Source organism: Danio rerio, chromosome 25 (genome assembly GCF_052040795.2).
Source record: "Danio rerio strain M-AB ecotype USA chromosome 25, GRCz13ab, whole genome shotgun sequence".
Classification (NCBI taxonomy): domain Eukaryota; kingdom Metazoa; phylum Chordata; class Actinopteri; order Cypriniformes; family Danionidae; genus Danio; species Danio rerio.
The window spans coordinates 24,175,539-24,198,702 of record NC_141045.1 but is presented as its reverse complement, the minus strand read 5'-3'; the positions used below and the strand labels follow the sequence as shown (position 1 = coordinate 24,198,702).

General features: G+C 35.8%; 1 protein-coding gene across 39 annotated transcripts in view; it reads left to right on the top strand.

Annotated features, from left to right (window-relative positions):
• mob2a (MOB kinase activator 2a) overlaps positions 1 to 18,666 on the top strand; it is an 88,267-nt gene extending 69,601 nt beyond the window's left edge. For 4 of the 39 annotated variants that reach the window (XR_015525661.1, XR_015525655.1, XR_015525654.1 and 1 more), the window contains exons 2-7: positions 1,077 to 1,240; positions 6,943 to 7,036; positions 11,541 to 11,665; positions 14,703 to 15,262; positions 16,514 to 16,589; positions 17,552 to 18,666. Coding sequence is in view for 7 of the 39 variants with exons in the window: in NM_001430950.2 (NP_001417879.1) it covers positions 1,077 to 1,240; positions 6,943 to 7,036; positions 11,541 to 11,665; positions 14,703 to 14,974 (655 nt within the window). In the remaining 32 variants the exon portion in view is untranslated. 39 annotated transcript variants of the gene reach the window in all.
• Positions 18,667 to 23,164: the final 4,498 nt, after the last annotated feature.

The following is a 23,164-nucleotide window of genomic DNA, read 5'->3' as shown; positions in this document are numbered from 1 at the left end:
AAGGTTGATTTATACTTTTGCATCAAGCGCATGCGTATTGTCAAGTGCCGCCTTCGCATGGTTCTCGCCATAGCTAACACTGGCACTAAAAAATGTAACTACACCTAGCAACAACGCATAGCACTTAGTGGTGCTGACGAGTATGGGGAGTGCAGAGAGCTGCACGAATCCCCTAGAGCGAGTGTTTACAAGCGACAAGTCCTGTGAAGGAGCTCCAGTTGAGAAACTTTTGTTTCGTGTATTACCTTATTTCTACCCTACCGTATACCTTATTAAAGTTGTTGCATGTCCACCTGTTCCCACCTCAGAAGAAAGTGAATTTGAGCTACTTGTACATTAATGTAGCAAGAAACACGACACAGCCTAAAGTAATTTTACAGTTTTGAAAAATACAAGACTACACAAATAATTTTGCTAATGCTATGTTCACACCAGACACTCTTTGCGTGGATAAATCAGGCTATTTGTGTGTAAAAGACGCATGAACATTTGGAGTTATCTAGCATCATTCACACGTCAAATTCGCTTTATTCGCACGTCAAATTCACTTCATAGTTGATGCAGATTTGCGTTATGGGCAGGGCAGGGCTTCTGTCTGCACGGTGACTCCAGCTTCATTGCTAAATGTCTAACATGGATTTTATTGAGATAGTAGCTGTGCTTTATGTGGTTTAGGAATGCTGATAAACAGCATATATTGGTTTGGTGCCATGTCTGAATCCACTAGATCCTTTCAGTGGCGCATCCAGCTCTGTGAGTTTATCAAGTCCTCCAGAAACTATACCTGGATGATGGGTGTCTATTCATATCTTTGCAGTGACTTAACGTGAATCATTGGCGCTTGACGCTTCATGTGCATCTGGTGTGAATGCATCTTTAGGGTTTCACTATTTTGGTGAACACTTTTTTTTTCATGGGAAGGTTAATATTTGCTTAAGTCTGTTTTACTTTTTATAGTCACAATTTAAACACGGGAAAGATTGAAAATTACTTGTGCATTAATTACAGCTAATGACAGTCACGTCATTAGTCACATCTTTCTCATTTTAACGTGTCCCTCTTTTTTGTTGTTGCAGGAAATCTAAAACGAAGCCCAATGGAAAGAAGGCACCTCCTGAAGAAAAAAAGCACTATTTGGAGCCAGAGTACACAAAAGTGCGAGTTGCGGACTTTGACCTGAAAGATTTGGTGGCATTACCCACCAAAGAGATAGACCTCAACGAATGGCTTGCCAGCAACAGTGAGTTCACCACTAAAAATGATCAACTTTCATTTGTGTTTACTGTATTTTTAGACTTGGAGTTGTTGATGATGTTCAGATATAACCTTTTGTTAGTAGGGAGTTTAGGATATCAGTCAGATTTTAGTGTGTGTTTGCAAAATATTGTGAGCTAAATTTTTCACTGAGCTCTACCTTAATCCTTGTACAATATTTGAACAAAATGTGTTTTTTCAGACATTTTTACATTTTCAGGGACCTTCACTTTATAATCCGATCCATTTCAATTACAATTCTGGGAGTCATGATAAATTTCCAAAACAATTCTTGACCAACATTTTTTTCCCTGCATCTGTGCATAGATCTTTACATTTTAACCACAATTGGAGTTTCTGTGCTTTTGTTTATGATTTGAATGCATGTACAAAGTGTTTGCAATAGTAATGTATAAATGCTGAGCAATCAAAGCTTACTTTAAGGTGTAAATATTACTACAGTAAACCTCAAACTCTGTAAACAAAACAAATTATGATAATCAAATCTGAGCTTTCAAATAAAGAAATTAGCCATCATTATTCAAATACATATTGCAACATTACAAATTGTGAAGTTGGATAACTACATTACCACTATGCTAAAACTCTTTCAGCTAGGGTGCTAGTGGCTGGGATGCACAAGAAAAGAAACCAAAAAGCCTCTATGGCGACATCCTTACTGTTTTTTTTATTTACAATCTCCTCACTGCTGCTTGTCACAGCATTCATTTTCATGCGTGTTGTTATTCTGATCTGAAGTGACAATGATGCAACCCAAAACTCACATGTGAAAACCACAAGCGTGTGGTTTCCTTGACTATTTTTAATGCGCTCGCGCTCCCCTTGCGTCACTCGTAACTAGGCGGCCATCAACCGTTTTCTCAGAACATGACAAACAGACAAACCATTGCTGCTGCTCTATTACAAGTGTATGGAGAAAAGTAAAAAGTGCTGCATAGTTTGGATGCGCTATGTTTGTCTGAGGTAATTAGTCTACCGTTATTACTGAAATGTGTATATTCCATACAAAGTGTGAAGCAGATTTGTTAGTTTTAGTTAGTGTTAGTTTCCTCCACACTACTACCAGTGTGCAGCATTCACTTGGATGATGTGACGGCAGCCACAGGACAACAGGGCCAGTGCATTCACCACACACCAGCTTTTGGTGGAGTGGAGAGACGGTGATAAAGCCAATTCAATGGATGGTGATGATTGGGAAGGCATGACCGTAAAGGTCAATCACGTGAATTTGGTCAGGACACCGGGAAAAATGAAAATTCTGTTATTAATTACTCAACCTCATAGCAATCCAAACTTAAAAGACATCTTCAGAGCATTAATAAGACATTTTAGATTAAATTCATTGAGCTTTTGGATTCACCGTAGATGGGATTGGTTCCAAGACGTTCAAGGTCCAAAAAAGGGGGCCAAGAATAGGGTAACACTTTATAATAACTACACACTATGAATCATTTATTAAGCATTAGCAAATAGTAAATTTATTATCTGTTAAGCATTAACTCTACATTAATAAACGTTAGTAAGAAGTTTATAAATGCAGCTACAAATGCTATATTGTTGACTTATAACCACATTTATAATGTGCTTAATAATTGTACTTTCATACTTTAATGATTTATTTTTCATTACTAAACTAAGTATTGCATTATTTACAAACCAGTTGTATTTAAGAGTTGTTGGCGTTTTTTAATAAAAGATTAAAAAAAGATTGAGTTATGTTGACAACGTGTGTGTTATTGACAAAAAAATCACAGTTTTGCAAGCTCTGCTATGTACGTATTAGGGTTCGTCCGATAGGCAACACCGGCATCGCGATCCTCCGCCTGTCCCCGTTGCAAATCCGCTCGCGAAAAGTACACACTTAGGCCCTGTTTACACTGTCTTTGTTTTTAAATGGCATTTTAGAACGACAACGATTTAACATCCACAGTGGCGTGTAGCGTTTCTGAGCGGCCCTCCTTCCTCTCTACCTCTAACACACACAGACACAGACGCACACACACAGCCATGGGCTCGAGACAGCGGGTTCAGGCAGTCAGAGGATCAATAGACTGCTTCAATCTTTCACTCACTTGTACTTAGTCATTTTAGCGAATACCTCAGATACTGTTGGCTGGTTCCTGTTGGTTGTGCGTCTTTTTTACCGACGCCATTATAACGACACAGATCACTGCCTATTCACGAGTCCCGCAGAAAAAGTGATTGACAGGTGGTAATTATGTGTGTATCTTGCCTTTATTCATTTACTGTATGATTTGTTTATGGGTAAAACAAAGACCACGCAGGTCAGGTAGTTTAAAAGGTAGGCTACAAATAATTAATTGGTCATTAATTAATTAATTATTCATAATCGAAAATCGAATCGAATCGTGCCTTTAGAATCGAAAATGTAATCGAATCGAGGATTTGGAGGATCGTGACACCCTTATTGATTATACACAGCTACTCAGCTAACATAAAAACAACTGTCATATTTCCTAGTTCCTCTAAAAGGCCCGCCCATAAGTGACTCTGATTGGTCATTGTCATAATGTGCTGCTATTGGCAGATCGGCTCCACGTCACGCCCGTAAAAGCACGCGTTTTTCTGCTGTGTAAACATGCAGTCAACCTTGCGCCCGCTCTCTTTTCTCTGATGCTCGGATTAAGTTATTTTCTGTAATATATCGTGACAGAAGAATAAAGCACAAGATGTGAGATGCTACCTGTTGAGCCTTGATTTATTATTCTGCTGCGACCACGAGTCAGGTAAGCTAATCTGTATTTTTTTTTTTAACTCTATGCGTTATGACGTCTTTCACGAGTATCCGGAATATGCAGGTGTAAGTAATATGAATGATCCACATATCTTTTGCGACATCATTATATGAGATGTGAAACACATGAAAAAGCTGCCTGAAGACAATCAGTGCAGTCGCGCACACACAAAAGAGACCGTGCTGGTGAAGTGAGTGTGTGTGTTTACAGGAGTTTGGCTGATAAATGTGAGTTTGTAGCTAAATCGTTTGCCCGCAAAGCAGCATTTCGCATTGTTTACATCATTGCTACAGCATACCGTTAACACTAGACACTGTACATGTCATGATCAATTTTAACAAATAAAAACACTTACTTGTAGATCACAACTTCTGCTTTGAGGAGTTTTTAGCCGAATCCAGCACTGAACTGGGAGAGATTCTGGAACTGTTTTGTCAGATCATGCTTGCTGATTATTTTATAATTCTCTGGAAGATAATTAATATTGAACTAAAGACACTTCTGTCTTTGTGTTGTGTCCTTTGGAAGCCCAAATAAAGAAATAGACGAAGCTCTGTGGAAACAGCTGTGTTTAGACGCATTTTTAGCTTCATCTCTGCTATAACGTTACAGCACCTCTGGCCACGGCCCTTACCTGCATGCGCAGTAAACTAACTTGTGATGTCACAAGTATTTTTTTGTAGTCCCCAAATTCGTTCATTTTAGGCTTTGCTAAGCTAACTCTGTAAAAACCAAGGTCTCCCTTAGCATTGAACTTAGAACTTTTTACATTCAGAGATGTTGTTTATGTTCACACAGCTACATTACACATCAACTAAAGTTTAAAATATGAGATCGTAGTGGACCACCCCTTTAAATTATTACATTGTTGTTGTTTTATCCAATTTTATGTTGTATTTTGACACTCGTGTTATTCAGCAATGTTTAATATTTACAGTAATTATACTTTTCATATGAGATTGCAATGATTATTGTACGTTTGATACCGATTATCATTTATAAGGGATTTATAAAGCATAAATAATCACTCACTTTAGATAATCCAATCTCACTTTAGATTAGGTCACAAAAATGCTGCATGGTAACCATTAATATATGCCTGAATAATATGTAAAAACCTTGATTTCAATAGATTATTCATCATTTACTATCTCATTCTGAATGATCTTAAAAACCTCCAACTACTCTTCAATACAAATGGTTTGTAAATAATGTGATACTTCATTTAGTAATGAAAAATAAATCATTAACTAAGTATGAAAGTACAATTATTAAGCACATTATAAATTTGTTTGTAAGTCAAGAATACAGCATTTGTAGCTGCAGTTATAAACTGCTTACTAACGTTTATTAATGTGGAGTTAATGCTAAACAAATAATGAATTAACTAGATGCTAATGCTTAATAAATGGTTCATAGTGTGTAGTTATTTTAAAGTATTACCAAATAACTTTGTCTACGTGTTTTGTGTCAGCAGGTCAGGGTGCACATTAACTTGCGTGTCGCGCTGCTATCTTTTAACTTCTATACATTGTACTAAGACTATATATAGGCAAAGTCATATCTAAAAAAAATTTGGATGCACAAAAGGGTTCTTGGAGCTTTACATGGTTACAGTTGGACCACTGAAATCCACTGTATTGTTGGTTGCATTCTTGATGTTTGTTTCTGTCTATGGAGGATGAGGGAGCTCTCTCATTTCATCTAAAATATCTTAATTTGTGTTCTAAAGATGAACAAAGGTCTCAGGGAGATATATATAATTTACATTTTTGGCTGACCTGATCCTTAAGCTTTAGCTCCATAATTGTTGGTTTCTCAACTAAAAAATTTCACAGAATATGAACATAAATATGAATTGCTGTGACAAGGGAAATGTTTAAAAGTGACAAGGGAAATGAGTAGTTGGTAAGTGCTGCTTATTGACTTGGGGGTTATTTTGACACTTTTAAAAAAGCAGAGTTTTGGGCACTTGAATAATTAAATTTTGTTAATTGTGTAATGTGCAGTACATTCTGTTGATATCTATATACACAATTGTAATGCATTCTGGAATACCCTATTGATATACTATATTTCATGGTTTCCGTCACATTCATTCTTCCATGGCGGGGCGCCACGCCAAAATTCATCCCGCCACGGCTACATTACAGCTTCTCATTCAAAACATTTTATTTTTTTAATAGCGGGTAGTAATCGCACCAAAACGTAATAATGGGTAAGTGAATTATAACAGCGCAAACTTTTCTGTAACCGTAGTAGTGCTGTGCGTCATTTGTTTACCCCCTTTAAGGTTACGTGCTGACTGGCTGACTGACAGGTGCGTGATGCGTGAGGCAAGCAAACACGACATATAGCCATTTCACTTTACTTCAGGGTGCATTAATATCGCTCTGTAGGTTTACTTGAGAGACATTCATAAATATTCCTCGCAAATCTAATAAATGCAGGAGACATGCTCGTTACATAAATGCAATAAATCTCACTTCAGCAGCATTTATTTGAGAGCGCACAAGATCTGCGCGCTCTTGAAGCGGCTTATATTTGAGGGGACATGCAAAAAGTTTTGTGCACGAGCAGAGGAAATCAGCGCGCAAGCAAAGAGATCCGCATGCTGTAGGCTATTACATAAATGCGATCTCAACTTCTAATACTACGCTCATGACATTTGTCATTGAAGTAATGCCACAGATAGATCTGTGTAAAAAAAGGCCTGCCGCCACAGCTGGAAAAAATCCTAGAGGAAACACTGTATTTTAGACAGACTCGCACCATGAGATTGACTATGATAGCCTTAAAATGCTGTCTTTTAGTGTACTCAATATGTTTTGTAGCAGCCATTGTTTTCAGCTTTAGTGAAATATTACAGAAAGATTACTAAAAGACAACTTTTTTTGTTTGTTCTATGCAGCAACAACCTTCTTCAATCTCATAAATCTGCAGTATAGCACAATCTCAGAGTTTTGCACTGGGGACACATGTCAAGCCATGACAGCCTATAACACGTAAGTCCTTTCGTTTTTGTCTCTTTCTTTCTTTCTTTCTTTCTTTCTTTCTTTCTTTCTTTCTTTCTTTCTTTCTTTCTTTCTTTCTTTCTTTCTTTCTTTCTATCTTTCTTCCAAACATACCTCCAAAATGGTCCTTATAGTAACTATCGTCCTTATATAGAAACTGCTTCTAAATCAGATATTTCTTTAATTAACTTCTTTTATTTTTATCCCATTTAAATTCATCGCAGATCAGCTCACTGACTTTCATAAGAATCTATGTTTCTGGGTCTGATTCGGCTTAAAGCATGACTGGAATGAAAGCTGACACACATTTTACTTGAAGCCAGTGCTTGTTTGCATTTCAGATGTGTTTTGAACAAGAAAATACAAAGGAAGTATTCTCAGAATACATGTTTTGTAAGTCTGTTTGAGACGGAACCAATTAAATGGCCTCAAAGGCCTAAAGATAATAATTTCCACTGGCTGGTAAGTTGTTGACAAGATCAGGGGCAAAATTGAAAAGAAAAGTGAGACTTGGGGTAAATCAATTACATTTTTTGTGACAGAATTTACGCTGCAGCTTTAAGAATCCTTTATAGAACGATGATGTAGCCAAAAATTGTAAAGTTTCAAACAATCCGCCATCCAATTTAACACTCTAATTTACACATCTGCTAAAAACGCTGTAGTCAGGTATATGTAAAAATTGTAGTGTGTGTAAGATGTGTTTCCACTGTTTGTTATTATGTGAAGCAAATCCACACTTTGCAGATGAACCTTTAGCAAACCCTTGAGCAACAATAACACTAGCACGTACTCTACCATTGTTGTGTGTTTGTTCGCTCTTGCCTTTAATCTACACCTCCCTAAACACATACCATCATCCTTTTCATCGTTTCGACTTTCATTTTCAGGTGTTTACATGGACATGACAGACAGCAGCTTTGTAATAAAAAAGTTTTCATGAACTACTTTAAGGCCGTTTCCAGATTTTTGTGCTTTTAGTTTTAAAAGCACTGTTGTCATGTAAATGAACAGGCAAAATCCAAAAAAGGATTCCAGTATTTTGGCTGAAAAAATTTCGTATAAATGAGCCCTTAGGGCTCTTGACTGACTGTTTTGCACATTTGATGATGATTATAATAGTTAAATAATGATAAAAATAATCACTGTGGGCGTCATGCTGGCACAGTGGGTAGCATGATCATCTCACAGCAAGAAGGTCGCTAGTTTGAGCCTCGGCTGGGTCAGTTGTCATTTCTGTTTAGAGTTAGCATGTTCTCCCTGTGTTTCCTCTGAGTGCTTCGGTTTGCACAGTCCAAAGACATGCGCTATAGGTGAATTGGGTGAGCTAAATTGTCTGTAGTGTATGTATGTGTGAGAATGAGTGTGTATGGATGTTTCCCAGTAATGGGTTGCGGCTGGAAGGGCAATTGCTGTGTAAAGCATATGCTGGATAAGTTGACGGTTCATTCTGGTGTGGTGACACCAGATTAATAAAAAGACTAAGCCAAAAGGAAAATTAATATAAAAATGTACAATATAAATAAAGTAACTATATAAAACATTAATAAAACTTTTTCTTTTGTTAATATTTATATTTATTTTTCTTTATTGTTTATTTATTTAATTTACATATATTTAACAACTTACATATTGTTGCTGTTATGAATATAAATATAATAGAGATAATCTTTTTTTTCTATTTACAACAGTTAATTTAAATAATAATGCAGTAACAACAACTTTTGTTGTGATATTAATCAAACATATACATACTTCTATTAATTATTATCCCTTGTTTATTAATTAGGAATGTTTAAAATAAGTATTCATGATTTGTTATAAAAAATAAAAAAAAAATTGAACATGCCATCATTTTTCGCAGAAAACATTTCTAAAGATGCTGTTGACTTTACACCAGCTGTTGGTAACAACCAAAGAATTCCATTTATGCAAATAAAACTAATTTAATAAGTTCACAAATTAAGTTATCCGAAATATGACACAGGGAAAAAGTGTTAAACACATGAAGAAAGAGAAATATAAAAAGGTAGTGAAAGCCCAGACAGCAGCTGAAATCTCTCTTCTTCTGCAACCTTCTGTCCTTCCTCATTGTAAATTAATATTCACTGCTTCAGTCCAACATCTACATGAGCAGGATGATGAAAATGAAACCAGGGTGGACATTTCAGCATGACAATGATCCAAAATACAGCCAAGAAACTCTCAAATGCTTTCAGAGAAAGAAAATTAAGCTGTAGAATGGCCTAACCAATCACCTGATTTGTGATCTAATTCTCTTTAACTATTTTTATTAAATAATTCAGCCTTATTCATTTGACCAAATCCATAGGTTTTAATCATATGCAGCGGTCTTTCAGAAAATTTTCCTAACGTTAGAAATCACCCTAAAGACATGTACATTCCCACAGGTAACAGTGTTGACTTTTTAAAAATGTTCGCTTTACCCGTTCACCCTGTTTAGTCGGCACAACGCCTGGGTGTGAATCGCTGAATTCACTAACTGACCCTGTAAAACCAGATACATGACTATTCATTGCAGAAGCTAAAAGACAAGAATTAGCAACACACAAAAAGCAAACAATTACGTACTCACCCCAGGCATACCACAAAGGGCAAGGATGGGTGCGCTTGTCCAACCGCAAGCCGCATTTTCCATCACCTCTGGTTTTCAGTTGTGAAATCAACGACTGATGAGAAGACACAGGAAAGGGAAGGGACTGTGAAGCACACATAAATGTGATTACTATGTTTCATTTTCATTTATTTATTGTTGATGCTTTTAATAGTATGCCTATACACAGGAGAAAAAGTATAGAAGCTTTTTTTTGTAACTTATAATAAAATTTAAATTAATGGAGAAATGATTAAACGACTAAGGGGCAGAGCACACAAAACATGATTTTACATTCCAAAAATGCGCGCCACACCGCCTTTTTTTGTGGAAGTGCGAATTTTTATTTATTTTATTTTTTCTTACGTCACCAGGCAGTGACTGAATCAGCTGCGTATTGTGTTCGAATGTTGCTGTTTATATTGTTATTATTATAATATTTAATAATATTGTGATATTTAATGTTTGTAAAGTAATACAGCTCTGGATAACTTAAAACAGTGGCCACTAGTCTCTCCACCATCTTTAGAAGTCTCTGTAGTTGTCTTGACAACACAAACACTGCTGTCGCCTCAAAAAATACAAACATACAAAATCAGCAGGGGATCATATACCTTTCCCCTCACTGTACACTGTATAAAAAAATAAATAAATAAATAAAACGTAATTTTATGGTTTATTTCTGGCAGCTTGGGTGCCGAAAAAAAAAGTAAAATAACGGCCATTAAATTACAGAAATTTACTGTAAAATAATGGCCATCAAATTACAGAAATTTCCTTAAATTTACATATCTGGTAAATTTCTGTTATTTAACCTCTGTGTCTTTACAGTAAATTTCTGTAAATTAATGGCCATTATTTTACTTTTTTTTTCCGGCACCCCAGATTTTTTTTCTTTAGTATATATATATATATATATATATATATATATATATATATATATATATATATATTTATTATTATTATTATTATTATTATTATTATAATTCCCACAATATAATTTTAGGAGAATTGTAGATATTTATACATTTATTTGTTTGACATTTCAGAAAATCACACATAAAAAGGGCTCTAAATACATTTTTGCAGTGATGCCATAAAAACAACTTTTATTGTTCGATTTTTCAAAGAGAAAAAAACATTTTTATATCTTAAAAGACATTTTTATTATATCTACTTTTACTATAAAGAGCTTTTCGTGGAATATTCTTCACGGAACCACTGATGCCAATATAGAACTTAAAATACAAAATACTACAATCATACTATATATATCTTCTGGAGAACCTCTTGTTTTCTTACAAAAATGTATATATAAAAATGCTGAAGTCAATATTATAGTAGATCCCTTGAATTTCTTTCAGTTGTCTACAGAACAAGACACTGTTGCTCAATGGCAACCTAACTTGCCTAATTAACCCAATGTGTTAAATCGACAAAATGCACTAGTGTTTTGCAAATTACCTAGTAATATATGTATTGCCATCATGGCAAAAACAAAAGAAATTGGTTTTCCGATCACCATTTATTTGGCTGTCCATTCATCCTTGTTTACGTACCAGTTGGGCTTTAGTTTACCATGGCGGTTATTTCAGTTAAGGTTTAGTGGTTGAGTGGTTTTTATTTGGTTTGGTGTTTGAGTCCTGCTGTAGGGTCAGTTATGCGGACAGTCTGCATTCCAGGAGATTTGTAATGTCTACATCCCCTTGAACCCATGCTAGCCTCCCAAACTGACTTTCGTGATGCACAGTCCTCCTTAAAAAGGTGACGGCGGCTGCATTCCAGTTGCTTTAACAGTAAAGTGTTGAACATATCCTAATGTGTGTGAAAAGTGACTCACAAAAAGGTAAATTTCCCCGTTTGTCATCTTTTTTTCCACAGAATATACTACTGGTATGACGAAAGGGGAAAGAAGACAAAGTGCACAGCGCCTCAGTATGTCGACCTCGTCATGACGTTTGTGCAGAAATTAGTGACGGATGAAGAAATCTTTCCCACAAAATATGGTGAGTGTGTGTGTAATCGGTGCCCTCTTTTCGTCATAATGGAAAACTACGGGATTAGATTTTCTTGAAGTTTGATGTGAAATGTCCTGGACCACTGATACCCTCCTGGGTTCATATTGTGCAATGAGCCTTGTGAATAAACATATATGTTTACTTTTGGCAATATTTATGCTGTAGTAAAAAAGATATATATAATTAAACAATAATACAATAATAATTATATATATATATATATATATATATATATATATATATATATATATATATATATATATATATATATATGGTGTAACGAATTACAAATCTTTTAATTTTTTTAGTCATGGATCAGACCATTTTTTGGATCTGCCAAAGAGGAGAGAATGTAATTTGCTTTCTATTTATTACCAATTACAGTACTGCAAGAAACTTTTTGGTTTCATAAAATAAAATAAAATGAAGAAATAATCAGCTGAGCAAAAATAAATAGTAAAATATTCAGGACTGTAAAAAATTCACTTTTACTTCTACTGTTGCTGGTTATGCTAAATGTATAAATCTACCATTATCATTTGTACAGCCCATATTTGTTTTTAATCTAATTTTCAATAAATAATTTGGTTATTCACTCATAAAACTGTCTGTTTCATTGCTAGATGGATAATGTTTTGAAGAATTGAGTGGCATATTTTTGATGGCTGGTTGTCGCCACCTATTGGTTAAATAATATAATTTCTGCCTACAACTTTCATTTTTGAGCATGACAGTAATTTTAATCTTTACCATAAACAACAGTGGTTTTATCTAAACTATAAAATGTTATCCCAGTAATTCTAGGTTATTTGACTTTTTGTAACTTCATAACTAAATCAAGCCTAAATACTGAATATCTTTCATGATTTTTGGGTTTCTCAAACACAAATTTGATTCAATGCAGCGATTCGAAGGATTAATAAACATATGCAAATCACCATCATTTATAATTTATGTTGCGTGGGTGCTGAGATCACGATATTTTACTGATTAATCATGCAGCTTACACTGAATGCATTAATGCAGGCTAAACAAGTAGTGACAAAAAAACACCTTGAATAACCAAACAAACCCACCACATCCTGAATAACTCTACCACAACTTCTTTCATCTTCATTTTATTTACAGGAAAGCCTAAATGCTTTCATACATGTGATTTGAATGACGCGAGAGACGATCTCTGCAATCATTAATAATTTAGGATTAATCTACAAGTATAAAAAAATGTTCGTTGTGATTCATACAAATCATGTATCGACTGTTCAACCTAGCCATTACAGCCCAAATATATACTATCAAGGACATTTTCTAAGTATTTGCGAAAATATTTTATCTTCTGGGGAAAGTGCAATTTATATATGCCTCCTTAAAGTGATAGTTCACCCAAAAAATTACATTTACTCACCCTAAAATGAATTAAATTAGGGCTGAACAATATATATTTTTGAGCATGTCTATCCTAATCTACATATCCGCAATAATCACATTGTAGGATTAGATGAATTACTAAAGATTATAAGATAAAGATATTATAAGATATAATTTTTTTGATTATTTATACTATGATGACCATGTTGTTACATTTGATTGTTCAATTTGTGTATTTAAAAACTCCCCAGAAAACATTAAAACATTTATTAATTTTTCTTTGGCTTAGTCCCATTATTAGTCAGGGGTCGCTACAGCGGAATGAACCGCCAACTTATCTAGCATATGTTTTACACAGCAGATATCATTCCAGCTGCAACCCAGTACTGGGAAACACTCATTCACACACATACACTACGGCCAAATGTCGTTTATCCAATTCACTTTATTTAATTCTTGCTGTGAGGTGAAAGTGCTAACCACTGAGCCACTTTGCCGCCAACCATAAAACATTGTTTATTTATTTTTGCTTGTAATGTTGTGTTAGTGTTATGGACAAAGGATTTTTTTACTGATCGTTCTTAAAGAATGTCTGTAAAGGGTTCAATATCTGAAGAGGTTGTTTTGAACACTGGAGTACCCCTAGGCTGTGTGATATCACCTGCATTATTTTCGATGTACATAAGTGAAATGCAGATTTCTGTAAGCAATATTACCTTATAAGTATGCTGATGACATGGACTGGCTGTGGTCGGACTTATGGTCAAAGGAAAAGAAGGAGCTAGAGTTGTGCGAGCCGACAAAAGTGTTTTGTCACTTATTGCTTTAAATACTAAGGAACTAATTATAAGAATAGGGAAGGGCAGCCTATATGTCATCCAGTTATGATTGAGGGTCAACATGTGGAGACTGTAAACTATTTTAAGTATCTGGGAATTATTTTAGATACTGGCTTAAATTTTGGTGAACATGCAGACTATATCTACAAGAAGGCAACACAGAGACTTTAAAAAAAAATGTTTTAATGTTAGTAAGAGTATTCTGAGGTAGGTTTGAGGTACCAGTCTGGTTGAAAGTATTATCTCCTATAATATTTCTTGCTGGTAAGTCTTGGAGCTAGAAGCAAGTAAATACTTGCAAAGATCATTAATATGGCTAAGATCATAATGGATCCCTAGAAGCAGCTTATGGAACTGTATACAAACCAGACCAGCCTTACAGATAGTTCAGCACTCAACTCATCCTCTTTATTATGAATTTTAATAGCTTACTTCCGGTTGATGATACAGAGTACACACAGCAAAAACAAATATTTTTAAGAAATCTTTAATACCGTCTGCCATTACCCTACTGAATAAATGACCATGAAGTAGATTGTATGTCTAGAGATGTGTGTTGGTTATTCTGTGGTGTAGGAAGCTTTGCGTTTGTGCTCTGTGTTTGTGTTTTTGTATTTGTGATGTTTGAGAGGCCAAAAATGTATTTCTTTATTTATTTACCAGATTCTTCCAATATCATGTAGCCCTAGTTCACTTTATCACAACTGATTAAATCTAGAAAAGTATGCTTACTGTATGACATTCATTTATAAAGAATTAAATAATAAAAAATGAAATCAATCAATTATACAAATATAATTGTCTCAATTTCTTTTCAGGCAAAGACTTTCCCAACTCGTTCGAGTCTCTGGTGAAAAAGGTCTGTCGGTATCTGTTCCACGTGCTGGCGCACATCTACTGGGCTCACTTTAAAGAGATTGTGGCTTTGGACCTGCAGGGACACTTGAACACACTGTACGCACATTTCATCGTCTTTATCAGGGAATTCAACCTGATTGACCCCAAGGAGACCTGCATCATGGACGACCTGTCGGAGGTGCTGTGCGCCCCGCTGCCCCCCACTGCACACAATCACGTCACCGAGAGATGAGCCTAAACGTCTCATTCATGAAGCTCCTCGATCAAAAAAAAAAAGGGAGGGGGGGATGATGACAAAAAAGTAAGGACAAGCCCCTCCATCACTACTCCTCAGCCTCTTGATAATCAAAAGGTGGGGATGAGGGCCGGTAGTCTGCAATTCTTGTACCAGCACAGATTGGTGTGAATGTTTCCTACAGGACAAAACAATCTGTCTCCATTGTCATTTATATAGGAACAAGTTATATTTTATTTTGCTTTTTTATTGTTATTATTATTGTTTTGCGCATGCGCTCTTGGAGTTTTTTTTATTATGATTTTATTTTAGGGAATGGTATTTCAGCTGCGCTCTCATCAGTGCCTTGGATATATAGCAAAGGTATTGTCTGTTTATATGCAACAATGTTTAGGAATTTATCATCGACCTCTGGCTCCCCCTTGTGGAGGGAGTGAAGTCCCAAACCGACTGACTGTTCGTAATCTCTGCAGCTTTATTTTACATAAAACTGTGACAGACTAGTGCAAAGGCTCTCGTGCATTTATATCCCAAGTCATCATCCACTTCCTATTTTTCCTATTATCCACTTCCTATTATTTTTACTTTTTAACCTCTCTTTTAATAATGGTGACATCGAAGCCTGTTTCTGCCACTGAATAATACTAATAATATATAGGCTTATGTATGTATGTATATATGTGTATATATATATAGTCACAACTTTCTTAATGGAATTACGAGTGAAAAAGTCTGATTTCCAATATAAACTTGCTTCTGAGGAAAAAGTTTTGCTACTTAAAGACAATCGCAAAAGTCAAAATTGAGTTCTTTTCCCTCAGAATCAAGAGATGTATGATAACGTGAAATAGTGAGTTTTAACTTTTAAAGTCTGCTTGAACTGGAAGTTGCTGAGACTTGTTTGAGATAATTCAGTATGTTGATGCACTTCCACCTGAAACGGAATATTGAGTAGGGGGCGGGGCTTTCTACTTCTGCATCATTCATTCGAAGCAAACTAAATGTGAGAGGGGCGTGGTTAAGAATATTGTGGCTGAAGTCAACAACATGTTTTTTCCATGAATTAGCGTGCATGGATTTATGGGCTGTATGCACAGCTAGTGTTTTTCAGCCAATGATGAACATCCGGTGAAAGCTTTATGTGACTATTTTCAATTTCATAAGGTTCCTTTTACTTCATCGACTTTATAATGTTATTCAAATATAATCAATTGACTTAAGCACTCATTTGTTTTTTAAAGCGTAAAACGAGACGAAAGACCTTTTAAACGCAGGCGCTATCATTAGGAGCAGGCTAGCGTGAAAATCACTTTTTTAAAAGAAATCAGATCTTGAACGCAGCAATTTTCAATGGGACGACTATTATTCCTGCTAAAAAAACTGCTTAAACCAGCCCAGTCTGTTTTTAAAGTGGTTTTGGACATCTCCAGGCTGGTTTCAATCCATTTCCAGCCTGGTCTTAGCTGGTCGAGCTGGAAAAAAAGACCAGCTACATACAGCTAAAACCACCCAAACAGCTTAGGCTGGTTTAAGCAGTTTTTTTTAGCAGGGTAACCGGAAACCCTGGGGCTTGCTGACTGAAATGCTAAAGTCTGTGTGCATGTACTCCATTGTTCACCTAAGCAGGGGTGTCCAGACTCGATCCTGGATGGCCGGTGTCCTCGAGAGTTGAGCTCCAACCCTAATCAAACACACCTGAACCAGCTAATCAAGCTCTTAAGCTACGGTCACACTGGGCTTTTCCTCCCATAGACTTCTATTCATACGCATGTGAATGCGTCAAGTTTCACAGGTTGCTGCGGTGCAAAGTTCGAGCTTGGTGACCTCTGACCTGCGAAATCGCATTACTTGACTGCATGGGACCAATCAAGGATCAAAACATGATCGCTCTGGACAGAAATTTAAAACATGGAGCAATTGCTCGCTGTTTTTAAATGGCTAATAAGCTTGTTTAATCCAGCCCCTTTTCGCAGCGCCGCACGACAAAATATGGCATGATCAAGCATTAAGCTGCGGTCACACTAGAGTTTGTGTGAAATTTAAAAGATGGAGCAATCGCTCGCTTTTAAAAATGTCTAAAGCTGCGGTCACACTGGGCTTTTCCTCCCATAGACTTGCATTCATACGCATGCGAATGCGTCAGACCAGAAAGGCAGGGTCATGCGTCAAGTTTAGCAGGTTGCTGCGGAGCAAAGTTCAATCTTGGTGAACTCTGACCTGCGAAATCGTATCACTTGACTGCGTAAGACCAATCAAGGATCAAAACATGACATCTCTGGACAGAAATTTAAAACATGGAGCAATCGCTCGCTTTTTTTAATGCCTGAAAATCTTGTTTATTCCTGCCCAATTTCGCTGCGCCGCACGACAGAATTTCGCATGCTCAAACTCTTATGTGACTGCAGCTTATTAAGCTTGTTTAATCCCGCCCCTTTTTGTAGCGCTGCACAACAGAATAATGCATGCTTAAACTCTAATGTGACCGCAGCTTAAGATGTACTAGAAGCTTCTGTGCAGGTGTGTTAAAGCAAGTTGGAGCAAAAATCTGCAGGACACTGGCCCTCCATTATCGAGTTTGGACACCTCTGACCTAAAGATTAACCAAACATATTAAGTTTTGACTTCACACAGACTTTGAAATCACAATTAGTTCACATTATCTTTTAAGAAATTCTAAGATACAAAGTAACAAATGTGTGACGATAACGGTTACAAGTTTTGAGAAAACAACCAGCCAAATGGTAATTTTCCCACGTATTACATGGCTGCTAGTTAAAAAAATGAATAAATGAACAAGTAGAGACAAAACACCTACCTTTAATCAAACGTAAAGGATGAAAAATGGCTCAATCCGTTCCGTATTATTCAGTCACAATATGGCGCCAAAAAGTCAAGACCAGCGGCCTCAGAGATAAGATTAGAACTAAGCATGTGGATATACTCACTAACGGTCAGGATTTGAAGTACCCGGATGAGCTTGTGTTATTAGCATCAGCAGTTGTTATCTGTGAGTAATATACCTTGAAATGTTCTAAGTGACCAATCAGAATCAAGTATTTTTAGCGTTTCTGAAAGGGAAAACTCCTAAATTGCAAGATGCTAATCTAAAAATTGCAGTTCTGAGAAAGAAACTCATAGCTGGGATTTAAAATATAAGCCTTATTTTATTATTTTGTGGCAGAAATTATCTGATGTTCCCAGTAATGCTCTTGGGAAAGTCTGGACTTGCTCGGTAGTTTTTTGACAAGGATATTAGCGATATCTGCTTCTCTGCGCCCTCAGAGAGATGCTGCAGACACTGACACATAATTGTTGCATGGCAGTAGACTTGCTGTGTTGCATTGATGAGAAAAGCACATCTCCAATGCTGAAACACTTTTTTTTTTATTTCTCCCTTTTTTTCTAAATGATCAGAGGTCATGATTATTGTGGCAGCCCACTTGTGTAGAAAATGCACACTAAGTTTTTTTTCTCTCCAAGGAAATAAATTGTAACAATATAAAAAAAAACAATAATTGCCTTTAGTGAGAGAGCATCTCTCCTACTTATTTTATTTATTTTATACTTTATTTGCAGAGTTATTTGGTTCTTGCTTTCTTTTATGTATTTTAATTATCTAAGTTAAAAGCCACTCAATATTTTAAAGCTCTGCGAAATATAATCGAATAAAATCAAGAAATGCCATGTTACCTTAGTGTGTGTTGTTTATTTCTGAGGACGTTTTGGTTGAAACATTCTATAAAATATCCATAATGTCCAACCACCTCCAAATCACACCTGCTGATAGTCTCTAGTAGTCTTGAACACCTTAATTATTTGGATCAGCTGTGTTTGATTAGGGTTGGGGCAAAACTGCAGAGCTGCGGCCCTCCAGGATTTGAGTTTGAGATCCATGTTTTAAAGACTGTAACTTAAAATTTAATTTTGTTTGCTTTATTGCCAACTAACAAAAAACAAACTAAAATGTGAAATGTTTCAATGAAATGTAAAAATATCTTCTTTTTTTTGTACGTACTGTCACCCGAGATATAGCGGTCAATGCCGACATTAGTGAGTAAATAAAGGCAACAGCAGATTCTGCTTGACTAGTGTATTCAGCATTGAACCACACTGTGGTATAAATGTTTTTTTATTTTTTATTTTAATAAGTTAGCATTTAAAATTATACACTGTAAAAAAAATATATATATATATATTTTACAGTTTTTTTCTGGCGACTGGTAACCCCGTAAAATAACAGCCGTTAAATTACAGAAATTTACAGTAAAATAATAGATATTAAATTACAGAAATTTACCAGAAATTTAAATTCAAGGAAATTTCTATAATTTTATGTCTGTTATTTTACGGTATTTTTTGTAATTTAACGGACGTTATATATATATTTATTATATATATAATTTCTTTTTTTTAATTTTGTAATTTTTGTAAAAAAAAAAAAAACTGTAATTTTTCTGTTTATTTCCGGCAACTGGAAAAAGTTTAAAATAATAGCAGTTAAATTACAGAAACTTACCAGAAAAATAAATTTAAGGAAATTTCTGTAATTTAGTATCCGTTATTTAACGGTATGTTTCTGTAATTTAACTGTCGTTATTTTACTTTTTCCGGCACTCCAACTGCCGGAAATAAACCGTAAAATTATGGATTTTTTTATAGTGCAGTTAATATGATTTAAAGTAATGTCTTGATTTATTTTTAACTTTTAGGCCCATCATACAAAAAAGCGTGGGCATCCCTGGCATAGAAAATACTATTTTGTTTTCCAAAGACCCTGAAAAGTTCTTTCAAAAACATTTTTTATTATGAGATTTTTTATGAATCATAATCTTTTGTGAAAAGAAAAGGTAATGTCTTAAAGATTCTTTAAATTGTTATCAACGCTGATAAAGAACCTTTTAAAGCAGGGGTGCCCAAATTCAGTCCTGGAGGGCCAGTGTCCTACAGAGTTGAGTTCCAAGTTCCAACCACAGCACACCTGAAACAGCTAATCAAGCTCTTTTTAGGTAGCTATATCACAAACTTCCAAACGTGTGTTAAAGGAAATTTGAGCTAAATATGCAGGACACCGGTCCTCCTCTGAGTTTGGGCACCCCTGCTTAAGAGTGTAGCAAGTAGTGCAGCTTTAAACACCATTTATGACCGGAGTATTCTGAAAAACGCTGACTCAATGGGCGGTTCATCCAAAAATGACAGTTCTGTCATCATTTAAGTTACTCACCCATGACTTGTTGGGACTTTCTTCCTTCTGTTGAACACAATGGACTAAAAGGTTGGCTGCATATGCGTTTCTACTATGACTATCATTCATCCTTCATAATTTCTTTTGTGTCTCAGAAGAAAGAAAAGTTTACCGCCGTGTCAGTAATTTTTGGGGCGAATTGTCCGTTTAATACTGTGAAACAACAGCAGAAATTTCAGCACTACTTTGCATGACCACACGATGGCAGCCTTTCTCAGTGAAATAGCTGTGATGCACGGCGTTTGTTTACATATTTGAGCATTAGACTCGTTTAGGCCAAAATCTGCACAGAACCGATCACCAGTGATTACCGCAAGATGCATGCCGGTTAGAAATGCGTCCGCGTTGCTTTCGCCTCGCTCTGATGTCACTGACGTGCGTCTAAAAACTCGCGACGGTGAGGCGGGTGCCTCGGATTGAGCAGTCGGCAGCGGTTGCTCTCCAAAGACTGTGCTCGCAAAAAGCATGATGGGAAACGACTGGCTGAAGACACACTTATTGGATGAGACTGATAAATTACACCTTATTCTTTTTCTTGTTTTTACTAAGGTTTATGCTTGGCTTTGTTGAATAGCCTACCTTTTTTGTATTTTCGTTGCTAATAATAAAAAAAGAGTATTACATATAGTTATTTTTTTAGATTTACACGTAAACAAAAACAAAACACATATTTGTAAAAACAACGTGACCTATCTAATATAACTAAATGTTACTAGTATGTGCATGTGTATTATATTTCTCTCTCAGTTTAAAGTCCTGTTTGTTGTCGTTTTCACTTTTTTGTATGTTTGTGTGAATTTTGTATTGTAATTTTTATGCATTTATTTATTGAAAGTCAATCCAATTCACACATACATGCATATACATACAAAGGTAATCAGACTGCTTTGCCATTATGCCTCATCTTTGTGTGGTTTCATATGAAAAGTGAAAGTGGTGTAGTAAACAAAACACACACACACACACACACACACGTGTAGTCAAAAGTCATGTTTAATAGACCAAGAACATTTTCACAGTCTTTCCTACAGTTGCATTTTTTTTTTTTTTTTTTTGGAGAAACTCTTAGGCTGTTTATTTTAGTCTGGCTGGAGTTTATAAAGGCCTGATAAGCATGTCAATATAACAAAACCCCTTTAAGAATTTCTTTATGTCAAACAAACATTTGTCATGACCTGTCACTCAAAAGCATCTTGCTATAGCTATTTTTAAAATGTAGCCAAATGAGACTTCTTGAAAGCTTTCTTGCTGTATAAGCTGTTTATTTAGTCATTCTTTTAACATTTGTTAAATATACAAATTTATATTTTAAATACACCCTTTTAAGCAATGAGCTGCTCATCTTCTGTGATTGTGACCATCTTTTTGTAAAAACTGAGATATTTCAATTGCATCCACTGCCACATTAAATAATAGCTACAGTAAATTATAGGAATAAGTGTTTTGAGCCATATTATAAAAATAGCCGGGCCGAAGCTAGTAGTGGCGCAGTAGTGCTGTCGCCTCACAGCAAGAAGGTCGCTGGTTCGAGCCTCGGCTCAGTTGGCGTTTCTGTGTGGAGTTTGCATGTTCTCCCAGCGTTCGCGTGGGTTTCCTCTGGGTGCTCCGGTTTCCCCCACAGTCCAAAGACATGCGGTACAGGTGAATTGGGTATGCTAAATAATCCGTAGTGTGTGAATGTGTGTGTGAATGTTTCCCAGAGATGGGTTGCGGCTGGAAGGGCATCCGCTGCGTAAAAACTTGCTGGATAAGTTGGCGGTTCATTCCACTGTGGTGACCCCGGATTAATAAAGGGACTAAGCCGACAAGAAAATGAATGAATGAATCAAAATAGCCTATTTAAATTCTATAGTTGCTCTGGTATCGCAACAATAAACATAAGCCAATACTGAAAAAACATGTTCAAAAACACTATAATATTTACTATAAATCACCATAGTATTTTTTCATGAGGTCATTCGTCTGCGATAAAAAACGCGAATGCAATCTCCGCCACTGGTGACATTTCAGGGCGGCAAAACAGCGAGATTCGGGAAGTGTCCGACTTGACTTCTGATGTAATTTTTGAGCCCTCCTCTTACTGCAGCCACCTGCTCTCGTTTACATTGCAGTCAAGGCGAGGCCCACCTCAAACGAGCCTAACTTGGCTTATGAATATTAATTAACCTGACTCAGACGGTTGCCAAGCAACGATGACACGTGCTAATTAAATTCTTAGCAGCATCCGGAGCACCAAAATGTATTATCATAAAATAAACCAAGTTAGACTGTAGGAAAACCACCCATGTGAAAACCATAGCAAAGCCCATTGCTATTTATAAAATGTTAATATGTGGCACACATCTAAAACATGAGCAGTACTAATAAACAGGCTGGTTTATATAATAAGGCAAGCATAAAATATTCATTTTATTAAACATCATGCGCATTTCCATTGCATATGCAGTTATTCAATACCCTGAGAGCTTTAATCAAACGAGCATAGCCTCACTAAGAGATCTTTTTATGAAGAAAAAAACATTTTCAACAGTAAAATATAGCCAACAATCTCTCTATAATAATGCTCTAGTGTTTATACATACAAACATAGTATTTCACCATTACCTCCTGAGATCTGCTTATTTCTTTGGCCACAGTAGTGGACATGTCGGTTTTGTTGATATCAATAATAAATGATTTTAATAATGCATCTTAAATGAGAGAAAGACGAAAATGAATTTTCTGTCATCAAAACAATAAACATAATACAGATAGTGTCCTTTTTTTAAATGTATTTTTCTGAGGAAAAAAGTAATACAAATAATATTGACTAGAATAAAAGTTTATTAAAAAAATAACAATAATTGTCAGGCACATTTTTAGAAGAATCGTTTAATGACACATAAAAAAGGTCATAGTGCCCCCCCCCCCCCCCCCCCCCCCCCCCATGAAAATAATTATTTTAA